The 9,288-nt window shown below is 32.1% G+C and overlaps 2 protein-coding genes across 4 annotated transcripts in view; both read left to right on the top strand.

Moving 5' to 3' along the window:
• The window catches only part of LOC132162930 (uncharacterized), a 2,179-nt gene extending 350 nt beyond the window's left edge, over positions 1-1,829 (top strand). The window contains exons 2-3 of the mRNA XM_059573140.1: positions 954-1,364; positions 1,541-1,829. Coding sequence (XP_059429123.1) covers positions 954-1,364; positions 1,541-1,698 — 569 coding nt within the window. The 3' untranslated portion in view covers positions 1,699-1,829. The remainder of the gene's footprint in view (positions 1-953; positions 1,365-1,540) is intronic.
• Positions 1,612-8,627, top strand: LOC132163221 (ankyrin repeat-containing protein NPR4-like). 3 transcript variants are annotated; one of them, XM_059573428.1, is made up of 5 exons: positions 1,612-1,693; positions 1,941-2,042; positions 3,399-3,446; positions 3,604-4,043; positions 5,629-6,437. In XM_059573428.1, the coding sequence occupies exons 4-5, from the start codon at positions 3,624-3,626 to the stop codon at positions 6,265-6,267; spliced, it is 1,059 nt and encodes a 352-aa protein (XP_059429411.1). In that variant the 5' UTR covers positions 1,612-1,693; positions 1,941-2,042; positions 3,399-3,446; positions 3,604-3,623; the 3' UTR covers positions 6,268-6,437. The 3 variants fall into 3 exon arrangements, with proteins under 3 accessions (XP_059429411.1, XP_059429412.1, XP_059429410.1); XM_059573429.1 differs by lacking the exons at positions 1,612-1,693; positions 1,941-2,042 and adding exons at positions 2,654-2,717; positions 8,302-8,627 and having other exon boundaries at positions 5,629-5,772; XM_059573427.1 differs by lacking the exons at positions 1,612-1,693; positions 1,941-2,042 and adding an exon at positions 2,682-2,717.
• Positions 8,628-9,288: the final 661 nt, after the last annotated feature.

The following is a 9,288-nucleotide window of genomic DNA, read 5'->3' as shown; positions in this document are numbered from 1 at the left end:
TTTCTCATCCTCTAAATTTATGTAGGGTAGTTCTCCAATTAAAAAATCTATTTTATGTGCTAATTATTATGAGAGCCATGCATGTCACATTAGTTTTGGGGATGAAATGAGAATAATATGATGTGTTTTTTGTGTTTAGGTTGAAAAAGTATTTTTCATGTGAAATAAAGGTAAGTAAAGTTTTGAGTTTTATTTTTAAGTGTATTGTGAAAAAAATTGTTTGTTAATTTTCTTTAGTTTTTTAGGAAGAAAGAAAAGAGAAAGGGTCGGCAAACAAATTACTCCAATGTACCGGAACAAGAAAAGGAGATGTTTTTTTTAACCGTGGGTTTAGATAGTATGCTAATTTAACCTTAAAGTAAACCTTATCATGGTTGAGGGCCTAAAAGTAAACAAACTCCCATGAAAGAGATTTTGTAGTGTTTGAGGCCTCAAGCGGTGCCTCCAGGCAACCTTGTTGAAAATTATTCAATTTGATATATTGAATTTGTTGTAAGCTCATAATCTGGTTTAGTTGATCACTTTTTGCCATTATATTGATTCTTTGTTGTTACATCTTGTATTCTATCACTGGCTTTACACTCTTCGCATTTTAAAAATACTATTTTACAATTTTGTAATTATTTTTTATTAAAACATTTATTACAATTGTTTCTCCCTGGTTTTATGGTCGAGTATTGAATAATTATCTAGTAAAATATAATTAGTGAGCTCATGAGTTTTTATATATATATATATATATATATATATAAACTTTGAATTAATTAGTACCAGAGTTTCTGCAAAAATTATAGTCCAGATAAAATATAATAAGAATTTTCCCTCCAATGAAGTTTCCTATATTGTTATAAAGAAGTTGTAGGCAGACATGTGATCAGATGGCTTGACGTGGCAATAGCATGCTTCTTGTTGCTACTAATTCTAATTAATCACCTTTTACATATTAATCTCAGAATGGAGCCAAATTAATGCCTTCCAAAAGGCTGCGCAAAACCTGAACCATGAGGCCTTCAAAAAGTCCTTCCAAGAGGTTGTGCGAAGTGGTGATTGGAACGCTGTAGAGGAATTCATTGAGCGACATCCCGGTTCTGCGGGTTTGAAAATCACAAATTTGGGCGGGACGGCTCTTCACCTTGCTGTTCAAAATGTGTATGAGCATATAGTGGAGAAGTTAGTGGCGATAATGTCGGAACAAGAATTGGAAGTTAGAGATAACAATGGGTATATAGCTCTAGATTATGTTTTGCGTAGTAAAAATTTGGCTCGCTATTTCTATTCTCGCACTCTAGAGGGAGATCTAACGCCAGAAAAACGCAAGAATGGTGCTGCACTTTGTTGCCGAGCTATATTCACGGGAAATTTAGGTAACAACTCTTGGTCTAACTATAGGCATGCATGGATGAGGTAACATTAAAATACTATTATCAAATAGTGGGATCTATATACTCCTACTATTTCGGTTGTGATATTTCAAAACCTTTTCAATATATATACTTCCCTTTTTGTTCTTTTTATTTATTTATTTTTTTCAACACCTCAGATATTGCTTTGGAATTAATTGAGCGTTGTCCAAGTTTGGCTCTTGTTAGGGACGTATTCTTCGATGGCAGCCCTTTGGATCAATTGGTTTGTAGTTCTTTTGCATTCCCGAGTGAAAATCGGATGGTGTTTTGGAAACGATGGATCTACAAGTGTTAGTACAATCTCCTTTTTCTTTGTTTTTCTTTAAACTTAATTTACTGGGATTAATTAGCCTCATCAAAGTACTGAGTAGACAAGCTACTCCGCCTTGAGGGGTAGTATATATATAGACAATAGGGCAAAGCCAAATTTAACAGGTCTATTAGTTATTTATTTAGTCTTTTGTGTTGCTCTAAAGAAATTAAATTGTTTGTAATACAGACTTCTTACTTGAGATTCATTGACCTTTTTGGGTGAAGGTATACACATTCGATCCACTCATGCCAACTAGGAATTTCGTGTGCCTATTGATCAAAGCGTGGATAAATGCCAAAGTGATTCAGTAAAAATTTTCAGATCAGGTATGTTGGTGCCTAACTTTCTTTAATTCTCTAAGAAATTTCATTTTTTTTTCTCATCATAATTACTTTAAATGACAATTAAAACCATGATTCACCGTCTCCAAGAGGTAACTCAATTGGCTGGAATCACGCTTAATGAAACGGAGATCAATAGTTCAAATTTTCCTTTCCCTCTTGTATGGACATGTCAAAAAAAAAAAAAACATGATTTATTTCTATCAGAGTTAAAAAATAATTAAATAGCTATCTTTCTTTCTCTGTTGGCAATATAAATGCATAAATTACTTTAATCATAGTTCCTTTTAAGTAACTTTTGTTAGAATATTAATTTGAAGACTGAATTCAACTTAATTAACTTCATATAAAATTTAACCATTTTATTAATAAAAGAGAGCTTCTTTAATTATTGAGGATTTCAAGGAAGAAAAAAAGAAAAAAAAAAAGGGGCCTTTTCCTCTTGCTTTCACTACATAATAAATCAATAAGTATTTTAAATCCATGTAACAATTTTTAATTAATGAATGAAAGGTCTTCTATGTGGGTGCGCAAACGTTGATATATAATAATAATGGTGGGTGTTGTAGTCTTGTAGATGATGTAGTGTAGAGTTGAGAAGAAAGATAAGAGATAGAAGAGATAGACTTTGTGATCAATGCATTGAGAAGGAAAATTAAAGTAAGGAAATGATTCAAATGAATGATGCATTAGAAAGTCAAATTGGTCAGAAGATGTGACATTGCAAGTTGGAAATTCTACTAAATTTTTTTATTCTTATTCATCGAATATTTGATTTCCCCTCCAACCAACTTCCACTGAGACGGTTAAGCCTGCACCTCGAAATAACATCCTATTTACATTTATCCCTCTCTCACACTACCACTTGTAACACTTAAGCCATCTAACTACCATTTTGGTGTAAAGAGATTCCTCCATTGTTACTGGTGACAAAAATAATGGAAAAAAGCGCATGACACAGTATAATTTTTGGACTTGAAATGTCCAAATTGTCCTCTTATAGTTCAAACATGAAAAAAAGAGGGAGTTCTTTGCAAGGCTACTTTAGTCAATTTTGTGAAATCAGGATATTTTGTTTCTATTGCACTTCTCAATAATTTTTCAATATGCCACCATTTTGTCAAATGTGTTGATAGATTTAATTAATCTCTTCCTATGCTTCCTTTGCACGCAAAATTTGGGGTTATTTAGATATTTTAATTTGTTAGAAAAAAGTAAATATAATTTTGAACACTTACACATTGGTCGGTTCTCTTTTGAATAATAAACATATCATTCATTTTGTGTAAATAATGATTTTTTAATGTCTATGGTTGAGGAGATTTCATTTTTATTTTGCAGTGCTAGCTCTATTGCGCCAACTAGTTGTGAAGCTCCTTAAAATATTTGGTATACTTTTTTTTTTTTTTTTTTTTGAGCAAATACAAAGAAAGGGAATTGCATCCACTTGATTAATTTTTTTATTAATTTTTTGAATTTTTTTATTTGTCTATTTTATTTATAGTTTAATATAGTTAAATTGGCATTGATTTGATTATTGACAAAGGAATCAAGGATTTATATGACATGAAGTTGATCCATGTCCAAGCCAATGAACTTCTGGGCATCATGTGCAAGCAGTTCTTAGATTCAGATTGTGATCAATGGGAGGACAGTAAAGGCTCTTATGCCATCTTCTATGCTATCGAGAATGGGATTTTAAAATTTGTTGATAAAATAGCCAAAGAAAGTCCTAAAGTACTTATGTGGAGCAAGAGTGATGATGAACGTTTTCCAAATGCATTATGGGCAGCTATATTTCATCGTCAAGCTGAAATATTTAGCCTTATATGTGGGGTAGCTGACAGGTATGGAAGTCTAAAATTTAGCTATGATAAACATGGCAATAACATATTACATACGGCGGGAAAGCTACCACCTTCCACTTTGATTAATCGCACAGCTGGTGCAGCTTTTCAAATGCAAAAAGAACTACAATGGTATAAGGTACCTTCCTCACTTCATATTTTTCGTATACATCACTTTATATTAATCTTATTTGTGGTATACATATAATATTGAGGACAAGTCAATATTCATGTACCCCTATATACAACACCCGTACAATCCAATCCAAGGTATCATTATCTCTCCCATACAAATGCTCGAGGCCATTTTAAAGGTTCATGCTAAATATGCTGCGCTACAGTACCCTTGTCCATATGGCATTACCATATTGATTCTAAAACCATATATGAAGACTCCGTTACACACATCTACATAATGCCTCAAAATGACTAATTATTAAAGCTCACTAATTTTATTTATATTACTTAGTTTGGCCTAAAATACAACTAAAATTTGACTTAGCATATGCTCATACAAAATCTTCACAACTTAGCTCAATCCCAAGTATCATAGTATGCTATATCTCCCAGCACCACATGGAATTTTAGACTAGCTCAACATTTGCCACGACCTAGTTAAGTTGGTCATATTTGCATTGTACCGTAAAAGAACAAATTAGAGAAAAATTCACTTAACAATCCTAAGCTTTTATCACTTTTGCAATATCTTTCATAAAGTTTAAATTTCTCGAATTTTTAATTTTTTGCAATCTCACTCCTCGCATTTCGATTTGGGGTTAAATTACATCGTCAAACAGTAAAATTGCTATTATACCCCTTTAAACTCCATAAAATTACAAAATTACTCTTAAATTATAATTAAAATTTTATTAATAAAAGGACATTTTGAAAATTTCGCCTCCATCCGTTAGTATTTAACAGATAGCGAGATTGCAAATTTTTTGAAGTTCATTTCACGAAATTAAGAATCTTTGAATTTTGAGAGACATTGCAAAAATGATGGAAGTTTGAGAAGTTAAGTGAAGTTTTCTCAACAAATTGTTTTGAAACTTTCTAAAACTGTACACTAATTTATATATATATATATATATATATATATAAACATCGACTATATATGAAACTTAGTACATACACATACAATGGCTTCAAAATCCAATCCACTCCACCCAATCTGATTCGGAAACAAGACGGAATGCAACAAACGGGTGCACGTAGGAAAGTAAACTTGTGATTTGGAAACATTAGGACTTTGAATAGTACGTAGTACATACCTTTACTCAGTTGTACTTTGAGCGACGTTGTAGAGGGGAGAGAGAATGGGTTATTGGGCGAGGGAGATCGGTTGAGAGTGAATGAAGGTGATACGTCTTATTAAAACATAAATTCATAAGAATATGCAGTGGAAAATAATTTAGACATACCTTTACTCATTTTTGTTCATGCTGTTTCTTGATTTGAAGCAGAAATCCCTAGCTACATAAATGCTGAAGTTAAATTTTAGAGACAAGTTTTTTCTAATTTATGTTTAATTATGCATTTATTTTCAATTAGAAGTTCTTTATTTATAGGTTATGTTATGGACCTTCAATTAATATTGTACTATATTTATTCCTTCCGTCGAGGAATAAAATTCTTGCTCATAATATGAAATGAATATCGACTCACGTGAAATTTTATTTATATTTTGACAGCCTTTATTTATAAGATTAGTTTAACAAATGTAGGCGGTGGAGAGCATTGTCCCTCGCTACTGTGAGCTAAAAAACAAAGATGGTAAAACTCCTAGAGAATTGTTTACGGAGAGCCACAAGGAATTGGTGAAAGAGGGAGAGAAATGGATGAAGAGCACAGCAACTTCTTGTACAGTGGTAGGTGCTCTTATTGTCACCATTATGTTTGCTGCAGCCTTTACCGTTCCCGGCGGTAATAACCAAAATACAGGATACCCAATGTTCTTGAAGGACAAATTGTTTATGCTCTTCATAATATCCGATTCCATATCGCTCTTTTCTTCTTCGACCTCAGTCTTAATGTTTTTGGGAATTCTTACGTCACGTTACTTAGAAGAAGATTTCTTGAAATCCTTGCCATCGAAGATGATAATAGGTCTTTCCACTCTCTTCTTTTCAATTGCAACCATGGTGATAGCATTTTCTGCTGCTCTTTTAATTATGTTACGTGAATATTCATGGATTTTCATTCCAGCCATTTGTTTGGCAAGTGTTCCTGTCACCCTGTTCGTGTGGATGCAATTCCCACTTCTTGTCGAGATGGTCATTTCAACTTTCGGACCAGGTGTCGTCAATAGGAAAATAAGGAAGTGCTCGAAATTATGTACCTACTTATCGTCATGCTGCTCCTGAAAGAATACCTATGGTTAAAAATATAAACCCTTATTGGGGTTCATTAATGTTTGACGAACAATTGGAGATGATGATTTTTCTATTTTCATTTTCTTGTACGGATGACAGATGAATTTTCAACAACTAGCTCATGTTGCTAATTGCTAATCCATTAGATGTTTTTACGCTTTATATATATATATCTAAATTTTTTGGTTACTTTGACAAAAGATATATTACTTCTTAATCCAATATATTTCCTCTAAATAAGTTTCGACCTATTCCTGGTACTTTACCTTCAAAAGAAAAAGGGAGTTTCATTAGGCCACAAAGGTTATTAGTGTCCCAGGCTAAAAGGTTATTAGAATAAATAAATAAATAATAACTATTGGTTAATATAAAAGAATAAATTCCATATCTTAATTCGAAGTAGAAATGAAGAAAATATTTGAAGATCTGAACTATTTCCTATCTAATTTTTTCGTGAAATATAGTATTTGACTTAACGCAAATGAAAGAAATTGAATTTAATAGTTTGAAGAAAAAAAAAAAAGATTAAATCCTTAAACTGTTATAGAAAGCAAAATGATACTCAACTATATATCTCCATTTAATTGTTGGGATTTAACAACCCTTTTCTTTATCTTTTTACAACCCTTTTCTTTTTCTTTATTTTTTTTGTACAACCCCTTTCTTGGCTTATGAGCCAACCATGGACCGAGCCAATAATTATTTAGCCCATTTCTATGATTTTTTTTTTTATTATTTATTTATTTATTTTTTTTAAAACGGCACTGTATTGACTATACTTAGATGATTGTTAAGGCCCTTGTATTTTATTTCCTTGTTTTAATTTTGTTTTATTCCTTGTTTTCATGTATTTCTCATATTAATAATTTACATAAAAAAAATGTATTATATTAAAGTGTTATTCCAACATATCTCACACATTATTGCCTAATATTAGGAATAAAAATGTATGTTCGGTAAAGAGTTTTATCGTGTATAAAAATTATTAATGTGATATAACTTTGAAAATATAATTTAATTTTTGTGATAGGAAAGTAAAAAAAGTAATTTAATAATATAATCTTTAAGGATCCAACGTACGTTCGAGATCCTTCCCCTTGTTTTCTTTTGTGTGTTATTTACTTTTGCTTCGAAAAAGACAGACATTATTAAAAAAATAAAAATAAAAATAAAAAACGCTTCAAAACCCATTCCCCAACAAAAACTATTCCCACGACCATTTCTCCCTAAATTTTTCCCCAAACCCATTCAAAATCGCCTCCTCCTCTCTCAAAATCGAGTAATGCTTGGCGCAAGGAAAGGATCCGGTGGAAATCCGGAGTTGCCAAAGGAGTCACCGTCAACCATCCGGTGCTTCTCTCCCCACGCTACTCTCTCTCGGTGACACCCGCCAAACGACACGGATTGCATTCTCACTCTTTTCCGATCTTTGATTTTTTGCCCATTGCCTGCTCAAATTTCTTAGATGATGGGATCTATTTAATCTGTGTATTGTTAAGATATAGTGGTGGTTGTTTTGTTTGATTTCAAAAATGGGTAAAATTTTCGGGCTTTGAAGTTAAGAATTTGAAACGAAATTTGGTTTGAAAAGAAATTTGGTTTTGTTTTTAGCTGTTGATAGGGCAGAGTTCTGCAGATATGGAGGAAGAATGTGAAGCATTTCTACCTTTTTTTTTTTATTTTTTATTTTTTTTATTTTTTTAACTTCAACTTGTTCTCGAAGAGACCCACTAACCATTTTTTTTTTTTTTTGTTACCAGATCGGTTTGTGGAGATGTTTCTATTTTATTTATTTATTTATTTATTTTTATGTGTTTTCTCTTTGGTGGTTGGTTTTTGGTGTCGATTCGATTGTTTCAAGGATAGAATGAACAAAAAATCTTGAGCATTCTTCATGACACAAACAGATTTAACACATGGGTGATATGCTATTTTGGTTCAAGTATAGATTTTTTTATTTTTTATTTTTTATTTATTTATTTATTTTTTTTACATGATGTTGATTTAGGATAGTGGAACATGCAGGTTCTTCAAAGGCAACTGCATCCCAACCCCTAAGCTCCTCCCAACCACCTGCATAGCAAAGATTTGATGTTAGCAAGATCAAGAAGTGAAAAGATGTAATAGCTGGGATAATTCGGTGCCGTGTTGATGTAATTGATTGGTTTAGCTAGATGTTAGTGAGAAAATTTTTGTAAAGCTGAGAAGTTTTACATTTTTTTTGTAATCATTTTTATTATAGAATTTGTCTTGTTTCAAGCTTATGGGTTGTTGGTGTATTTCACCTATTCTGACCACATGATTGCACAATTTCAGATTCTCTTACGCCGTGTACACAAAATGGAAAAAAACCTAAATGAGCAGACATAAAAAAATTAGGTTCTTGTTTTAACAAGAGCATATCTCACTTTATATATGGATGAAATTATTTCAATAGAAAGAATAAAGCTTTAAGCAAATATTTTTTGCAATTAGGTCTCTGACGTTTGTGACACAAACTTAATAAAATGTGAAACAAACTTGTATAATGCAACCATAAAATTTACATAAATTGTTCTTATGTCATCATCCTCAAAGATACAAAGTACAGGCAACCAAAAAAATTACAATTCAAGAGAATGCCGCAATAAACTTCAACATCATTCTGGGGAACAATTCATGAGAAAGAGTAGCATAACCCATGTATGAACTAAGTTTAGTTTATATCAATTTCTCAAGTCTACAAATTTCAGCTTGAGTTTGAACTCAATAAGTGTGGAGGGCACCAATAGCTGAGATCATCTAATGTTGCAGCAATCTCCCCTGCAGCTGAAAAATGAGGGATCGCCCTTCGTTTGGCAACTACAGGATGTAATAACTCAAACTCCAAGCTAGGTTCTTTTAGTACTGATCTGACAAACTAATTTATAAGAAAGATGAGATTTTCATGATACACATCAAACGACCAATTTAAGGTGGAAAAGGTAGATTTCAAGGAGGATGTGGATCTCTTGTCATCAACATCATGCTTCC

This window comes from Corylus avellana, chromosome ca10 (assembly GCF_901000735.1).
Source record: "Corylus avellana chromosome ca10, CavTom2PMs-1.0".
In the NCBI taxonomy this organism is placed as follows: Eukaryota; Viridiplantae; Streptophyta; class Magnoliopsida; order Fagales; family Betulaceae; genus Corylus; species Corylus avellana.
Note: the sequence above shows the minus strand (reverse complement) of the source record. Positions and strands in the feature narration are given on the sequence as shown.

What these genes read in the sequence shown, in the direction of transcription:
- LOC132163221 (XM_059573427.1), top strand. An exon ending in GAAGCTCCTTAAAATATTTG is followed by an intron (nt 3,447 to 3,603) that starts GTATACTTTTTT and finishes TTATTGACAAAG; the next exon opens with GAATCAAGGATTTATATGAC. An exon ending in AAGAACTACAATGGTATAAG is followed by an intron (nt 4,044 to 5,628) that starts GTACCTTCCTCA and finishes TAACAAATGTAG; the next exon opens with GCGGTGGAGAGCATTGTCCC.